At 34.8% G+C, this 18,846-nt stretch overlaps 1 protein-coding gene across 1 annotated transcript in view; it reads left to right on the top strand.

The window, feature by feature from the left end:
* Positions 1–18,846, top strand: part of LOC135325064 (alpha-mannosidase 2-like) — a 125,631-nt gene that overhangs the window by 34,807 nt on the left and 71,978 nt on the right. The window contains exons 4-8 of the mRNA XM_064502500.1: positions 542–713; positions 2,460–2,587; positions 4,127–4,300; positions 7,523–7,709; positions 14,115–14,292. Of these exons, the coding sequence (XP_064358570.1) occupies positions 542–713; positions 2,460–2,587; positions 4,127–4,300; positions 7,523–7,709; positions 14,115–14,292 (839 nt within the window). The remainder of the gene's footprint in view (positions 1–541; positions 714–2,459; positions 2,588–4,126; positions 4,301–7,522; positions 7,710–14,114; positions 14,293–18,846) is intronic.

Here is an 18,846-nt window from a genome sequence, read left to right as displayed (position 1 = left end):
AAGGTGCTGTTAGTGATGATCTTAGTTCAGTCACTTTACATAGACTGGAGTGATGGGGTGCTTTATGACTTGAAAGGAGAGAGAAAGAAGAAAATAGAAGGATCAGGAATGTGCATGCTGGGAATAGGGCATGGGCTAGGAAGATATCCTGTTAATAGATGTTGCAGTCCTTATGTTGTGAAAGATGTGGAAAACTAACAGAAGTTGTCAAGGAAGATCAGTTTACAGATATTTACTTATTTCTGTCTGACTATTTAATTTCTGCTTAAAGTGTTTTTCCCCCACAATTTTAAAAAGTGTTTTCCCCGCAGTGTTATCTCAGCTGATCAAATTAGAATGTTTAGTATTCCATATATTTGTATTTTTAGGAAATAAAACATCTAAATTTTGTAAAAACAAACTCCCTGAGAATTCAGCATTGTGAACCATCTGTGGCATGTAAAATATGGCTTTTTAAAATGATGTGTAACTTTTTGCAGGGTGCAGGAGAGATGTGGGTCTGTACAGCCTAAGTTTCACATGTTCTTATTTCTTTACTTAGGTTGGTTGAAGACTTTTGAGGACTACTTCAGAGATCAGACACAACATATCTTAAACAACATGGTTATAAAACTACAAGAAGACAACCGAAGAAAATTTATGTGGTCTGAGATTTCTTACTTTTCAAAATGGTGGGATGGAATAGATAGCCAAAAAAAGGATTCTGTTAAAAGGTTTGAACAGCTATACTATTTGTGTTGTACTTCTTGCAGAATGTTCTGAATCTTTATGTGTATTTGACTACACTGGCAAGTTGATTTCATTTGTTGCAATATGGTATAACGAGAATAATCACACTATTAAAGTTCTGGCTTTGGGTGTGGGTTTTTTTAATTAAAAACAAATACTCTATTTAGAGAAATGGAGCCAACTTACTGAGTTGCTGGGAAAAAAATGGCTGAAAGTATCCATTCCCAACTATTAAGATGCCTTTCAAGTTGTGGGAGTTGTGATTCTAAATTCAACTCCTGTTTGAAGTGGCATAAAAGTTTTGGCAGTGTGATGAAGGTAATCTTTCATATTACTTATTTATTTTCTCAGTTATGATAGTTACAAAATGAGATGTTTTGCATCTTAAACTATATTTTTGATAAACGTGCAGCTATGTAAATGTTAAGTAAGTGTATATTCTACACACTTATTCTCAGTTTTTTTTTTTTTAAATCACAGGTCATAAAGTAATACAAAAGTAAGAGATTTAAGTAGACATTGAGACAAAGCATGCTGCTTGGAAAGCTTCTAAGTAAGGATCTAGTTTTGAGATACTACCCTCGCTATTAAAAATATTATTTATATATGCTATGTATAGTATGCTATATTTATATTTAATATATATAATTTTTATATATATATATTTAAACTAAGATGCATGAAGACAGGATCCAGCATCCAGGATCAGGTACATGCTGTCAAGATGCACTGGCTGCAGCTAAAGCTGCAATATACATTAAAGTTATGAGAGCCTCAAAGCTGCAAAGCTTTGTTACTCTTAGGAGTAACATAGAAAACTATCTGTTTCAAGAGTTAGGTACAATGTGTAAACATTAGAGCACATTGAGGGATTTTAAGATGATAAAATCTCTTGGAACACAAAAAGCAAGTAAACAATATTCACTAGGGAACTGTGTACTTCTTGCTTCAGGTAAGTCGGGTATTGGTTAAACTGCTCTTTAGTTATGGAGTTAAAGAAGCATGCACAGGAGGTTATTTTGCTGTATGTTTTCATTAGTTTTATGGGCATTATTTATGATATGAGTAAGTGCTGGTATGCTCATTGTATTTTTTTTCTTGAATTCATTAATCAGATATGCAGTAGTGTACAATGTAAGTGCCAAAATTACATTTAATTGTAAGGACCATCTTATACTGGAAGCATGATTATTAGGTCCATGGACATCTTAAAAGAGAGACTGGATCATTCTGTGGTCTGTTTCAATGAGATGGTTTAAAGTCTTTATAGATCTAATAAACTTTGAAGCTCCAACACCTTTCTAAAACAATGAAAAGAATGTTAGATCATGGGTAGGAAGTATCAGCAGTGCTTGAACTGTGGAATATCTGGGCATCTCACTCAATTGGTCTTCAGTACTGTGGCACATGCACTGTTTTATTTTCATAGTCTTTGCAGGAAATAGCCTTCTTCCTGAATTAAAAAAAAAAAAAAAAGTTTTAGGGCACATGCAGTAGAGCAGACAGTTTGGCTTGCACAGAGTTATTAAGAATTTTGCTGTTCATGTATTCATTCTTTCTCTGTTCAGTAAAAAAAAAAAAAAAAAAAAAAGTCCAGTATTGGAACTAGCATAATCAATTTAAATTTTGGCATTGTTTTTGCAATAAATCTCTTGTGTATTCAGAAGTTGATGTTAACAGTATATTTTCATAGCGAGTTTCTGAACACAATTTACATATTTTTCTTTCAGGTTAATAAAAGATGGGCAATTTGAAATAGTAACAGGAGGATGGGTTATGCCTGATGAAGCCTCTGCTCACTACTTTGCTTTAATTGACCAACTGATAGAAGGACATCAGTGGCTAGAAAGGAACCTGGGTATGTAGCTCGATTTAAAATTTTGCTGCATTAATACAAGAAGTCAATTAGCACATCCTTTTTTATATTTCCCAGGTGATTAGAAGGCTTTGCTTACTTTGGTTTCCTGAACCATTAAATCAGACCACTTACTGAAAACTGCAGGATTGAGCCTGGTGTTTGCAATTTCTATTTACAAATAAAGCTTCTTGGATAAAGTGTATTTAAACTTTTTTTTTTTCTGTCCTAACACTTTGATTAATGAAAGATGTGCATAGTATATAAGCATAATAAAATGCAAGACTAAATCATGCTAAACTGTAGTTTACATGCCTCTGGTATTGCAAACAGTTTTCAGGATTACCATTTCTGTCTTTTGGAAATAATGAATAAGGCTTTAAAGTCATTTGATTTAAAAATTGATATGCCTTCCATGTGTTTAAATTTATTCTGAAGGCTGGATATTAATTAGGTGGTTCTTAGGTAAGCTTTTCAAAAAGTAAATATGAAACTTGCTAGTAATGGTAAGACCTAACTCCCCTGTAATCTGTTAGAATCATTTACACTAAATTAAAAAAAAAAAAAAAGTTCATATTTGCTTTGGAAGCTTTGAAGAAAGTCAAACTACTCCAGGACTGGTGGTATTATGAAGTACCTGCAATAAGGCTGACTGGATTATTTTGGTGGCTTTGGGAGATTTTTCTGGTTTAGTTCCATAATTAGAGATTTTTTTTTTTAATTAACCCTTTTTGTGTGTGAAATACTTGTATAGAGATTTTAATAGTAGCATTACATCATTTTATTGAAATTATTTTGAAAAGCTGTTTCACTGTATTTTTCTTGGATTGCAATTCCCATAAATACCTTTCAACATAGTTATGATTTAGAAAAAAGTCTAGTAAAAGGGTGATGCATTGCTTACTCTTTTTTCGGGGGGGGGGGCAGTAAAAATAGATAAACAGAAGATAGATACAGCTTTCTAATTTGCTGATATGAAATTCAGTGGAAAGACAATAGTGATCAACTGGATTTTAATGACTGTCAGCCAAGTAAATCAATTAGTTTTTGAAAGAAAAGTTAATCCTTATGCCAGCAAAGGTTAAAATTATTTAAATTACAGTGAAAATTCACAAACTTGTAACATCTGTCCATCTGTATCTGTTCATTTTCTTTCAATTTTCCTTTCAAATTGTAACATCTGGAAAAATTTTAAAATGAAAGAGGAGATGTATTTCATTATGATTCCATATGAAGTTAAATAATTGAGATGAGTTGAAACAGTGTAACAGTGTAGAGTCGTAATCTCAGGGTTTTTTACGTAATTAGCCAGACTGCCCTGCCTCTAAGACATTTGATTTTACAGAAGTACTTACCTATTTAATTCTAGAATGTTAATTCCAAAGTGTGTTCTTAGGGAGACTTAATTGCCTGTATTTTTCATTTACCTTCTTGGAAATTTCATCCTTAGAGATTTGATTTAAATTATATTGGTATCGTTTGCTTTATTGAGTGAAAAGTGAAACTTTTTTATTCCTCTTCTACTTCTCCTTTTGTCAACAGGAGTAAAACCAAAGTCCGGTTGGGCCGTTGATCCCTTTGGGCATTCCCCGACAATGGCCTACCTTTTGAAACGCACAGGATTTTCCAATATGCTTATACAGAGAGTTCACTACTCAGTCAAAAAACACTTTGCAACTCAGAAGACACTAGAATTTTTTTGGAGACAGAACTGGGGTATGGTTTTTTTTTCCTTTGTCTCTATTTATTTTATTTGTTGTTTTATTATTGATTTTTAAGAAAGGATCAAGAGGGCTTGAATAAATACTATGCAAACCTCTACAGGAACAGATTATTTGTAGAAGTTAGTCAAGTCTTCAAAATTTTAAACTTCCATTTTGGTTGTTTTTACAAGAAAGCCTTTCATTTTGTTTAAAAATTTCTGGGATTGTTTTTATAACAAAAAGTATATATGTTGGGGAAGGGGTTAAATATAAAAGCTGTAGTGTTGTCATTGTTCCTCTGATCTTCCTTTTACTTCATTTTCAGTTCTGTTTTTTCTTTTTCTTATTTCTTTAACCCTCCTTAGAAAATATTTATATGGGAAAGGGAAAAGCAGAGCTTACAGACTTTAGTTCACTTTTCTATTTCCTGTTTTAAAACTTCAAACATAAGATTCACCTTCCTTTCAAACATATATTTAAAACAAGTAAACAGGGTGGAATATTCTTTTTTTCCTGTTCTCACATCTTTGCTTTCCTCCTCCTACTCCATCACCTGCTGGTTATATTTAGTGAGGAGAGGCGAGAAGATGAAGTGGAAGTAGAAAGGAACATTTTCCTTAAATGACAGCAAAACTGTGAATATTGGTTGAAAGTAGAAGGGTCTCATTTCCATTCTTACTACGGGAAAAACCTTCAAGCAACCAGTTTTTCCTCAGATGGTGTGACAAATTAGTCTCATTAGTTACAGTAGCTTTTTGTAGACTTGAAATATGTAGGTTATCTTTAGTCAGAAAAATTGATTAAAAATATTTCTCCATTTTAATTTGCAATGAAATTCTCTAAACTTTTTTTTAGAAAAAAGATAATTGCTTTCTTGATATTATTTATACATTATACGGTATGAAAGATCAGTTAAATAATGTAGCAATTATATCTCAGCAAACTGGTAAGTATCTGAAAATGCCTGTACTTTCTTATGAATATTGTGTTTTGCTTTGCACTGTGCTAGCATTCCAATAAACAGTATGACAAATGTGTGCAATTGTATTTTGGTCTTGTAACTTTTAAAAATAAGCTAATATGTCATTGCTTTATCAATACAGGGTCAAATAAATGTATTTTATACTTACTGATTAAAGGTAGTGGTGACTATAGAGCTTTTCAGTTCCTGTGTGTTTTTCACAGGATGTTAAGGGGGAGGAGGGAATTCAAAAAATGCTCTCTGCTGCACAAGCAAACTTAACCAGAGGAAAAACATACCACTATCCAAGATGATGTCCATCACTGACATTTTAGAGGTTTTTCTTTTATTGTTAGTATATGCCCCTCAGTGTACATCAAGTAAGTATGTATACTTGATGTGACTTTTTCTAAATGGTTGCGAGGTTAAACTCTTATATGATATGGTCTAGTGTTTGGGCTTCCAAACAGAGAAGTATGGCCTTTTGAAACAGTTTGGAACTGGGATGCTTTCACCAGTGTTTCATCTAAAGTTTAACCTTCTAGTCTTAATTTAAAGCAATTAAAGTTCAATATCGTTCTTAACTGAAAAACAAAACATAATTGTGATCTGTGGTTTTGTTACAGTTCTTCCAGGAGGAGACTCTTTTCAGATCACAGTTTGTTCGGACAGCTTGTTGGCTTCTCTTCACTTGCTAGTCTTTGTTTCAATTCTGTTCCGTGCTATTTTGCCCTGAGCAAAATCTCAGCTATAGCACTCTGCATCTCTCCCCATCCTCTTTGTTCGTGATGTGTGGGGAGACTAGAAGCTATAAAATGGGGTGCTGTACGTAGAGTGTAAATTCCAGTGTCAGTTGAAATATCTGCTTTAAAAAAAAGCCTATTTTATAATGTAAAATTATTGCTGATTTGCCTTCATTTTTACTGAATTTGGAAAAAAAAATGTTAAAAAGGAAATTCTGTCCCTTGATTTTTATTTTTTTTTTTTTCCTTCCCTTCTCTCATCCCAACAACCTTAAAACCTCTGCTTCTGAGAGCTTATGATTCTGGAATGGTAGTTGTATAACTTGCTTTCATTAAGCTGTCTTGAAACCATTTTCATTATGATTCACATTTCACAACTTTTCAAACACAAAACATTTTAAGTGTTGCTGTATGTTATAGGAAGCAAAAGTTTCTAGAATTTTTTTATTTAGAAATTGTGAATGTACTGTGAAACACTGTATAACCATTGGGTAAAAAAGCGTGACAGCCTCCAAGTTTGTATGATCAAAGATCACAGCACACTCATCTGGCATAATATGCAAAGCTGGTTCCAGAGAGATAGAGAGTTCCCACAGTTGAAAGGTAAATGCATATATTTATGGATTATTAACTGTTAAATAATAAAATAAGAATTCGTTAACAGAAGATGTGGAGTGGTGCTGTGAGGACTCATGATCTTATGGCTTTTGAAGAACATTCCTATATATTTCATTGGCATACTTTTCTTCGGAGCCAGGTGCTGTGGCACATCTATCACGTTCATCCCTTATTTCTGTATAAAACATTCTTGTGTACTTAGTGCTGAAAATAGGTAATCAATGTTCAGGGTGTGTTTAACAGATGAGTAAAATCAAGGCTCTCCTTAAAGTGAAGTGTTGAAAGACCTTCTTTTGAAAGACTTTGATAAAAATGTGTAGATCTGTTTGAACTAGAAATTTAGCTCTAACTCCTGGTGGATAAAGCGCATGCTTTAGGGAATGGGCTGACTAGATGGACGAGTTAGGATTGTAAAGGTGGTCTGAAAACTTTGGTACAAGTGCATAAAATCATATTGTTAATGTATTGAAGTTATTTATATGTAAGAAATCAAGATATTGTTTAAACCAATTCAAATGTTCTGTTAATGAAGTAATGACAGCATTTTTTAAAAAAAATTTCACTGAAAATGTAAAATGTGTTTTTCTTCATCTCTAAAAGTCTAGAAATAATAAGATTTATCTGGGTAAAAAAAACCCTAACATTTTGTTCATCTCTCTGCAAATCAGGCAGTGCTTAATAAGGGTATCTCAATCTGTGTTGTTAGCTCTATTTTTAGCCTGTTTTGTATAAGGCAGATAAGGAGAAAAGTTTATCACATCTACATAGACTCCAGGTATGCATGTTCAGAGCATGAATTGTCTTGGTCTGATGTTTTTAATAAAGTTTTTGGGTTAAGACCATGAAACTGATTTAGTTTTAACAAACCTGAGAGGATTTATTTTAAAGGTGTGCTCTATGTATTTAATTCCAGATTTGGGATCCAGTACAGATATCCTTTGTCATATGATGCCTTTCTATAGCTATGATGTTCCTCATACTTGTGGTCCAGATCCGAAAACCTGTTGCCAATTTGATTTTAAACGTCTTCCTGGAGGAAGAGTAAGTTGCCCATGGAGAGTTCCACCAGAGGCCATTCATGCTGGGAATGTTCAACACAGGTACAGTTTTTACATATTTTGGAAGTGAATAACTTAAAAATATTTTTTATGCTGGTCAAAGAGGCTGTCCAGCATAGCTTGATAAGTTTATATAGTTCTTGAAATAACCTGGCTGCAGGGAAATAATACCTATAACTTGCCTTGTGTTTGCACTTAAGTTCATTGACAGTGAAACTTATAAATAGGTTATGACTAAGGAAGATGCATTTAATTTTTTTTCTTTTCCATTCATGATGCATGAGTATCTTTCAAATATCCTGTGTCATTCATAGTCATTCATTTGGTTAGTCTTGTCAAATTCCTTTTACTTTCTTATGCAATTGAACCTTGCTGAGCATTTACTGCAGAACATCCACAAAAATTTTTACTACTTTTTTTTTTTTAATAACAGCAGGGGGTGTGTGGAAAAGAACATTCTCCAAAAATATCTGTTGTGGAATATTGCTTAAAATCATCTGACAGTTTCAAATGCTTTATCTTTCTTCTATTTTTTCCCTCCTCCAGTTTTGCCTGCTTACCCACCTCAAGAATCCAAACAGTGTTGTTGTGTAGTGGGGTTTTTTATTTTATTTTATTTTCCCTGAGGCACTCCTTAGCATGAATCTATTTCATTTGAAAAATTGTCTTGAAGGGATTCTGTACTGGTAACACAGCAACCTTAAAAAGATATAAAATTATTTTACACTAACTTTTCTGGCTTTAAGTCTACTGATAGTTCTTACCTAACAGCATATCTAAAGGATCTGTTTGGTCAAGTCAGTACCGTTAGTATCATTAAGCATCTAACTGCTCTGAAGTACGTGTATAATGCAAGTTGAAGTATGTAAGTGGTTTTCAGGTGCAGATGGCTTATTTTACAACTACAGCTGTAGAGGAATTCAAGGTTCTTGCAGTTATGTTCTAGACATTCTTTGAAACTTTCCGAAGTATGTACACTAAGCAGAAGAAACAGCATGCATGGAGTTAGTAACTTGCATCTTTACCAGCTGCCTTTACTGTTCTTTTTATTCTACTTTGTGTTCATAATTTTAGCATAACTTTGACATGGCTTGGGCCCACAGTTTAAGTGCTTTTTATAATATTTAAGTTAATGATATAGTAAATCTGGAACATTTATTCTGTCACTTACTTTAGAGAGCTTTCTTTAAGGGAAATTGTCCGTAAGTCTCCAGTTGCAAACTCTTGTTACATCTGTACTGAGTAAAAGGTGAAAGCAGTTTGGAATACAAAAAATTCCCTCGTTTCTGTCTCGTAACATTATAATTGAGATTGGTACTATCCCCTCCACAACTCTGTTTGGTTTTGATTAATCCACTGGAAGTGGGCTTCAAATAAGTTCAAAATCCAATTGTTATATATGTGACTAGTAGATTACTGTAATTTTTGTGAGTTTTATGCATAGCCAGTGGTAAAGATCAAGTTTTACAGTTTTTACAAAACTGCCGTACAGTTTTGAAAAAAAATTCTTGAAAGGAAAGATTGAACTGTTAGAGGCTTTTTTCCCAGAAAGAGATTCATTCTAATGCCTTGTTTACTATCTCTATGCCTTGTGTAACTTAAACCATTCAGGAATTCAAGAATTGGGAATTTAGATAAGTGTTTACAATTAGTGCAAATAGCTGAGCGTAGCAGATGTATCAAGGATAGCAAGGGTGACTTTCTAGCTAGTTTCTAGCCTTGATGTTGAGATTTTAAAGTGAGCAGCTGTGATCAAAAATGTGATTTGATGCAGTAACAAGTGCATAGGATGCACATATCAAGTCTTCATATTCTTTTTCTGAGTATACTAATACAAATTTTGCCAAGAATTTTAAAATTTTCCTTTTGTCAATAAAATTCAGTTACAAGACTTTATCAAAGATAAAAGCAGAATGCATCACAATTGTCATATTTTAGATTGAACTTGGAATACTGGTAGGAAAAATGTTGTTTTCTTTAAACAAAAATTGAAGATGACAGCAGCAGTAGAGCTAATAGAAGTCCCCAGTCCTTATCAAATGTGAAGAAAAGCTGATGTTTGTTTAGGTCAGACCTATGATGCAAATTCAAGATTTTTTTTTTTTAATGACTCTTTGAAGCAAATAAATAGAAGAGCAACAATTCCAGTTTAATAAAAAACTGGAACAAGTAGGCTGTGAGGAATATGTAAAGAGCCTGTTAGGAATGCTTTTTAAGATTTTTTAATTTTTTTTTGTTTTTTTTAATTAAGTCTTAATTTATTCCTGCACTTCCAGGATACAACCTTTGCATAACAATCTAAATTAGACTTTGTAAAAGAAATGAAAAAACTACTAAATGGTTCTTTGATTATGTGAAATAAAACCAAGGAAAGGAAATGGGGCAAGTATGCAGTGAAGGTATGATTAAGTTTAAGGGTGATAGGTTTCCCAAAGCTGAATCAATCCTTTGCATCAGTTTTCAGTAGATACAATGTCTAACAGGGAGTGAAACAGCAAGGTGGTAGATAATACCTAGTGAGAAATTAAAACTAACACAGTGTCTCTTGATTCATGAGAATGGATCATTTACAATCAGAACACTGAAAAGAAAGTTTCCTGTTTGATAACGTAATTTCAAATAAATCCATTAAAACATAGGAAATGCTGTTTTGCCAACAAATATAAAAACATTACTTGTATTAAAAAAAAGGGGGGGGGGGAAGGGGAAGGGGGGGAATACTGCATGCAACCAGAAACTTTTCTGGTCTGACTGTAACAACACAACTTTTACAACTCTTATGAAGAGGAGATGTGAGAGACAGAAGTAATTTGAAAATACATCATTATACCACAAGCTTACCAAGGTAAAGGTTTGTCTCTGATCTCTGGTTGCCCTGTTTTTTAAGACTGGAAAAATGCATTGTATCTATACTGTGTGGATCTGAATAAAGCATTTGATACACATTTCATCAATTCAGTGGCAAGGTTTAAATTGCTGACCTTTCTTCAAAGCTAAAACGGCACACAAAAAAAGTCTATTCAGCTGGGATTGTAGTTTTTGATTTTAGTACTGTTATGGCCATAGCAATATAAGGAAGAAGTACAAAGCTGAAAAGTTGAGACTAATAGCTGTTGGATTTATAATTGCCCTGCAGCTTTAATTGTGGTCTGATAGGCATGAATGAGACAGCAGTCTTATTAAAATCCTGTACGTGTTTAATTATGAACTTAGTTACACTCCCTGACAGTTTAGGTTATAAAGATTGTTATTGCATATGCCCAGTCCTGCAGCTGCATGTTTATCACATCCTTATGCTTGAATGCTGAAGTTCTGGCTTTTCAGAAAAAACTGTTAATACCTGAATTACAAGATTAGTCACACTAGCAAGAAACAACAACTGTTTTTTTGTTATTTTTGTGTTTTTAATGATAATGAGTTGCTTTTCTAATGGAAGCATAACTTATTTTGGTGTATGTCGTCTTTCCCGTACATGAAAATAGGAGACGATTCTGTACTGCAGGTTATATACTACAGAGAAAGAGTAGAAAATGCCCCACTCCCTAGTTGTGGGAGCATCCAATTTGACCCTGCTTTCTCTCCATCCCTTGTTTTATTCACAGAGCTTTGAGCTTCTATTTCTGTGTGTTTGATCATATTGCACAACATGCAGATGGCATGCAGGTTACAGGGCTGACGTGGTGCTGGTCATTCTACCTTGCGGTTGGTTTTGAACTCTTGAGTCTGGCACTGTATTATGAAATACTCATCCTGTGTGCATAGCCACATCCTCCGCCAAATCACCTGAATAGCAAATTGCAAATCAACTAACTGATTTTCTTTCCTAATTGAGATTATGGAGCAAGGAGCTATACAGTAGAGACTATGAAGCCATGACCACAGTCAGATCTGTCACGTAAGACTCTCTATAGGCTGCTGCAGCATTCCTTGTGATTCCCGCAGGCTGAGTGGCAACTATTCCTCCTCCTTTTACAATGTAAGGAGTGAACCCAGCCTCATATTAAGTGATGTGTTTTAGCAAAATTTTTGAAATTTTTGAGTTGCAAAGAGACACTTGTGATATGAAAGCGTTTTTCCTCATCTGTCAAAGGTCTTCTAGCATTCATTGGTAATCCGAAAGCTTCCCAAAGAAAGGTTTAAAAAAAAAATCTTCAAGTAAAGTTGTTACTGACTTAACATATGAATGCTACTTTGATACAAGTCCAGTGTTGCTAAGAGTGTAATTAGGATTACTCTGAATATTGAGAACTACATAAAGTATCTTGTATACAATTCTGAGAACTTTTGATTGTATAAAAATATAATGTTTATATAAAAGAAGCCATTAAAAATGTAGTTGCTGCTGGTAATGTATATCCATAATTACAGGGCTACAAAAATTATAAAGACTATATCACTAATCTTTTTAGTTTTCCGATTTTTAATTAGGTAGGTGAGATAAACATCAAAACACACCTAATACTGTGTTTGCTGGGGAACCAGAAGAGGAAAGTGTTGTTGAATCTCAGTGGAATCTCAGGCATTTTCTGCAGAAGTATTTCTCATTTCCAACAAATCCTGTCTGAGGGTTTTTGCTCACTCTTTTTCCCTCCTCTCTGAAATAATGTTTTAAAAAGTTCTTTGCGAGCAACTTAAATCTTTTCCAGTAACAGGTTTTATTTGCAGAGAATATACATGATTTTGAGACATCTCATTTTCTTTGGTATTTTACAATTGAAAGTGGTTTGCAGTGGAAGAAGATCCTGCCACCTCATTAAAAGCACCTAAGAATCCTATAGCAAAAGGTGATTTGGGGACAGGGAGAACACAGCAGCATTGAGTTTTGCAGTAGATTTGGAAAGAAACTGAGGAAGACTTTGAGGAGAGATACCACAGTCAAATATCCTCTTAGCAGTAACCTTTTCTGAAGTCCTATATTTCTCAAGAAGCTTTAAAGTAAAGTATTTTTCTAACCTTTCTGAAGTATTTTTTAACTTTCTAAAGTATTTTTCGTAGAGTGCATATGGGAAATTTGAGTTAGGCTGTTTTTTTAGAAGGGAGAATTACCAAGTCTTCTATTGTGCCAATTGTAGTAGTTCTGCGGAGAGGAAGACTTTATGTTAAAAACAGGATGCTGTTGAAGGTCATGGAAGAAATCGATTCAGGCGTATGTAGTTAGTAATCTGAAATATAAATTCAGCTATAGACAAAGGTGGGGGGAAACTGCTAGATTGGTCTATATGGTAGTCTCAGCAGAACTATGTAGATCCTTTAATAAAGGTCTTGTGCCATCCCCTGCCCCAATATATTCAGACCCTGTGTTTACTCAAAGGTGTTTAAACAGTTAAAAGTTAAAAAGCAAACACCCTGACTTATTGATTAGACTGGAAATCCATATTTCTTTATCAAACTTGCTTAAATTCTCACAGAAATGTTCATATAAGTATTAAAAATCTTCAAGAGTATCTTGAAGTTCTTCAAGAAGTAGAAGTAGATGGTGGTATTAAGCTGGGTTTGTAGAAACAAAAAGCTCACTGGAATCTGGAATTTGCTTTTCTCATTTACAAATGTATTACTGCAGTTTATATTTTCTACTAAAATTATTTTTGTAACTTTAATTAGAAAGGATCACCACCTGAAGTCTTGGATGATGGTTGAGGACTTTGGGGAGGGTAAGGGAGGAAACAGGTGTTTTCACTCATGCAGACATCAGACTTGTGACTTTAATTATATTGCTACTTAATGAGAGGACTGGTATTTTACTTGCCAAAGAGTGAGTAGGTACTGAAGGACAACTTCATTGACTTTTCTGCACAGAATAAATGTAGGTTTAATTTATCAGGACGCGAGCAAAGGATTTGATATTACCGTTTGGGAAATCATTAGTAAAACTTAAGAAGACTGGTTGTAAGACAGTAAGAAGCTGGCTGAAGGGAGATCAATGATTGTTAGCCTTGCAAAAAAATTTCTGGTGAAGACTACTACTGGAATTCCTCAAAGATTAATTTATGGGCATTTTTTGTGTCAAGGACATGAAGCTATAAAGCTAAGTGTCTTGAGGGAATTACCAGAGGGGACAAGAGCAGCTTGCTTATTTGTTATCCTAAATAAAGGCCGGGGAGGATTAGGATTGTTATCTAAAGCTAAAGCAGGTAAATATAATTTAAACTAAGGGTTAGTTTTGGCACAGGAACAAATTGATGCAGACTGACCTACTGTTTAAGATGGAGCTTGATAAGTTTATGGGAGGATTTAATTGACATAGTGTCTGCAACAGTGGTAGGCTGGATGTGATGTCCCACTGCAGGAAATTGTATCCAGATTTTTGTCACTAAAAGGAATAGAGAAAAATGTTGTGCGTCTTGTTTAAAGTCAACCTGTTACACAGTTTGGTATTTAAAAATTGTTTTGTTGAGTACTGACCTTTATTATTCTGTTTTCTAAATTGTATTATTTTTTTTTCCCAAGGGCTTGGATGATTTTAGATCAATACAGAAAGAAGTCAAAGCTTTTCCGTACTAAAGTTCTGTTGGCTCCGCTAGGGGATGATTTCCGCTATGCTGAGAGTTCAGAATGGGATCAGCAGTACCAGAATTATCAGAAGCTGTTTGATTATATGAACTCTCATCCTGAGTTGCATGTTAAGGTAAATACAATTTTTTTTTCTAGTTTGTAGAGAAAACAATTTTTCTAGGTACACTGAGATTCCATGAAAAAAAAAATTTTTTTTGATGTGGAGACATGGAGCTTTACTCTACAGATTATTTTATGGCAGATTAGTTTGGCTAGGCCGATTTAAAAAACAGAATCTCTTTTCCACCTCCTTTTCTTCCCCCCAAAAATAAAAACTTTGCTCTGAATATCATCTGGTTGAAAAGTATAAATACACAAACTAGATTACTTTAGAAAATAACTTTTAGAGTTTAAATTTTTCTTAGTGCTGTTGTTTCCACAGGCTTCAGGTTCCTTTTTTTCCCTTTTTTGGAATGCATACGTTTTGCTTCCAGCTACTACACAGTAAAACTCTTTGGTGCACTTACCTCCAAATAAAGGGATGATGACTATATTTATTAAGAAGTTACGCTAGAATAGCATACAAATACAATCAGCTTACATTTTTAACACTTTCTGATGTTAATTTGAATTATTTGCCATTTCTCACATAATTAATGGGGTGTGGTTTGTCACTTGAAAGTGAGTATATAAATTTCCTTATTAGAAATTTTGGGAATTGTATTGCTTTGCTTGGGTCCTTTTGGTTTTATTTATTTATTTCAAAAGGAAGAAAACAAAACCTCAAGAGATGCCATTGCTGGCACAGGTTGTTGAAGAGGATAAAATCTAAGAAAGTGACCTGACTACAAAAAGAGTGAATATACTAGTGCAATTCTCAGATGAGAAACTAGTAAACAAAACTACTCTACTAGTAATTATGTTTGAGTGTTAATATGCACTTTCATACACTCTAATGCATCAGTTGTGAACTTTAGAGACTTCTTGTACAATAAATGGTATCTATGCTCAGACACATTTTCATCATCTTTCAGTAAGACAGTAAGAGATAGTGGGCCACAACCTTGTTTTTTCTCAAGTATTGGGGCAGGGAGCACTACTGGGGTTTTTATTTTCTGGCTTTTTAAATCTAGTCAGCATTATTTTTGTATTTTTTCATATTTTCACCAGTTTTTGTGCACAGGTTTTTTCCCTCACCTTCTCTGGGACTTCCCCCATTCCTTGGCCTGCAGATCTAGTTAGCATCTGTAGCGCTTTAGTTCTTTCTGCTGGTTCCTGGCCTTTGTTTCTACATAAGAAACATCTCTTGAGATCATTTTCAGCATGTGTGAGCAGGATTTTACCTCTATGTCCTATGGGATATGGATGTCATAGGAGATATCTGAGTGCCTGTTATGTCTTGGAGGGAGGGAGAGAGAGATCTGGAGAGTACTCTTTGCCCATATTGTAAATCTAAAGCATGTTGTGATCACTAGCTTCAGTTTCCAAAATAATGTATAGGGTGTGCAGGTAATTAATCTTTGGACAGTTACAGCGGTATACTCTCTATAGTATCCATTTCTGCTAGCCTGGACTGGCTGATCTCTGGGGCAAGATCTGAAGGCCCTACCTCTGACATGGTTCTTCAAGAGCATCTGTTGTGTTTAGATGTCAGAAAGATTCTCATCTAAAAGATTCTGCACAGTCATTGTCAAGGTCTCCAGGAGTCTACTTCATCAGCCTTGGCTTCCCCACCTGGATTAAAGTCTTGAGATCAAACCAGCCTTTGGGGCTCCCTTGGAAACATCCAGACCTTTTCTAGTTCTTCATACGAGGATATGAAAAGATATGGCATCCTCTAATTCCGTCTCTTTGTGTCTGGTTTGCTTTGCTCAGTTGGAGCACTGTTGGCACTGGAGTCTTACTGCTTTATGTTTTAGTTAGTTATTTCTTTTAACCAGTGTCACCTATCCTTGGAAACAAGAGTTTAGCAGTAGAGCTTTCTCCCTGTGATGCGCTTCCCCTGTGGATTCTAATTCCACAGGCAAGTAAGAGGTCAGGCTTAGCTTCCTGAGAACCTAGATTAAATGAGGGAAGAGTTCACATTTCTGCCTTAAGAAATGCTGTCATGGCTAGGTTATTACTGCTCACACAAGGGGCTGCTTCCTCTGAGCTTCTGACCTTATGAGAGGTTTACCGTTTTCAGAGACGAATTTGAGACCAGTCTGTTTATCCAGTGGATATCTCTGTTGGCACTGGGACTCCCCTGCCAGTAGCTTTCCTATGATCCCAGAAGTATCTGTTAGGTTACTATGAAGAATATCTATTCTGCACTTTAGAGAGGGTATAACATCCCTTCTGGAGATCATCTTTACACTTATTCTGGAAAAATTAAGCTGAGACTTTTCATATGCTGCTAGAAGAGTCTACCAGCTTTTTTCACTATTTTTCCACTAAGTGAAGTTTATTGGGTTTTTTTCAATTTTGCCTGGGTGTTCTGGTGAGTTTCCTTCCTCTGGTGTAACCCAGCATACAGAAGAAGTCATAAATACCTGATTTCTCTTGGTCCATTGATATTTTTCTTTTCTCCTGCTGAATTATCTCTTGTAGGCAGCTGTGATATCGAGGGAAAGGCCAACTGTCCTAGAAGTGCCTGCTAAGGCAAGGTTCGCTAATATCGGGATTTCTGTGGCAGTATGTCTATTTCTCTTCTTTGCTGCAGTTCAAACTGGCAAGTTAGCAGGCTCTGTTCACCTAACGAGTCTTTGGATCTTCCAAATGATTTTGAAGAGACATTGCTTGGTAAACCATCAGAACTTGAGCCTGAGGAGGTTGGTAGAAGCCTGGGACTCAGTGGAGCTAGGTTCCCTCAAGGCTGATTCATTTTTGTTGAAAAACATGTTCCAGCTGGAGTTTGGTCTCGCTTAAAGAATTGGTATCTGTTCATTGTGGACCATGTGGCAACCTGTGCTTGTGTAGCTCAATGACAGGGCTCACTTCTCAGACCTTCAAATGTTATGCTCTGCCTGATTTCCCAGTCTGTGCCCTTTCACCAGGAGGGAGATTGATCTAGATGGTGTCCCCACCCCACAATAGAACAGAAACCCTATTTTACCACCAGCATGATCTTCTAACCTTATTTGTCCAAATCTAGAACAGTAGTAAAAGATGTTTCCGTGTTTCGGTGGGGTGCACCAGGACTTCATGGTCAGAGGAGGAGAGGGTGTTTCTACATCAGCTCAGCTCAAAGAGCTGTTATCAAGAGTGACATCAGGATTTTCATTCTCAACAAGCAGAGGTAGTTCATATCTTTTTATCAAGAAGTGGCAGGCTTGGAAGTGGAAGTGACATACTGGACAGTCAGTAAATTCACTTGAACTGCTGAACATCTTGATGACCAGTTCTAGCTGTTTCAGACTGTCAAAGCATGACTGGAAATCCATTGTCCTGCTTGCCATTTTAAAAACTGGGTGTATATATTCTAAGATAGTTCTCTCTGCTGCTGACTCTTAAAAGGAAATGTCAGGTGTTTTTTCATTAAACATAAAGCATCCTTTAAACGTTGCATCCTTTAAAAAAATTTTTTTGCAGTAGCTGGATCTGGTTTGAGTGATTGTGATGCATTAAGAAAGTATAAATGCGTATGAACAGTTCACCTTGAAGAATTTCAGCTACCAGTACCTAATTTCATTTTTAGTAATCCATTGAATGCTTTCCCTATATTTCTCTGAGCTCTGAACCTTGTAAATTGTGTTATCTGGTAGGTATGCCTACCTGTGGTAGACAGCGATATGTTTGGTACTCAGTTGACTATTCTTGTTCTTGTTAAGGCTGGAGTCTGTATCCCCTTGAACAACAGAACTCCTGTTGCCTTGAATTTCAACTTAGTGTAGCTTTATAACCATATTGCCATTCATAAAAGTTTTAATTTGTTATATATATGTACATGTATATATCTGTGCATATATTTTATATGTAATATATATTTTATATATGGATATAAAACATAAATGACATATAAAGGAGAAGAAATTGTAACACACAAACGAAATTGTTAGGATTGGATTGATAAGAGAAGTGTACTGTACCCTTAAGAAATTGTATCTTTATTTTTGATCTGAATTTACTGAAGGACAACAGAAGATACCATTATAAATTTTAAATATTAAAGATAACATTAAAATTCTCTCATTTTGTGAACTTTTTTTATTTTAATGCTGAAATAGGACATCCTTATTTTCAGGATAACACACCCTATATTCCAATTTTTTTTATTAAAATCTCTTTCTCCTGTGTTAAATTATAAAATACTACTTTGCATTGGACGTACCCTATAAAGGGCTAAAGTTCTTGTTTGTTTTTTTTTTCTGAGTATTTTTTTGAAATCACCTCAAGACAATGAATTTTGTTTTTCTTTTCCTTGCAGTATTACATCTGAATAAACACAATTTCTTTCTATATAGTAAATATACAGAAAGCTTTTGAAAGCAAATGGTAATTTATTCAATTAGCAGTCATTTTAGGTTAAAAATATTTAGGAGATTCTGGAGCACAACGGTGTTAATACTGAACATGCAGAATTAAGACAACTGTTCTTTTGCTGCATTACATTGTTTCTTTATTAGCCCAGATATCTACATAAACTGGATTGCTAGGCTTCATTAGTCATGGGGAAGAAAAAAAGAATGCAGGGTGTATTCCTCACTAC

The sequence above is a fragment of the Dromaius novaehollandiae genome, chromosome Z (genome assembly GCF_036370855.1).
Source record: "Dromaius novaehollandiae isolate bDroNov1 chromosome Z, bDroNov1.hap1, whole genome shotgun sequence".
NCBI classification, from domain to species: Eukaryota; Metazoa; Chordata; class Aves; order Casuariiformes; family Dromaiidae; genus Dromaius; species Dromaius novaehollandiae.
The sequence above is the reverse complement of the archived record's forward strand: the minus strand, read 5'-3'. Positions and strand labels throughout refer to the sequence as shown.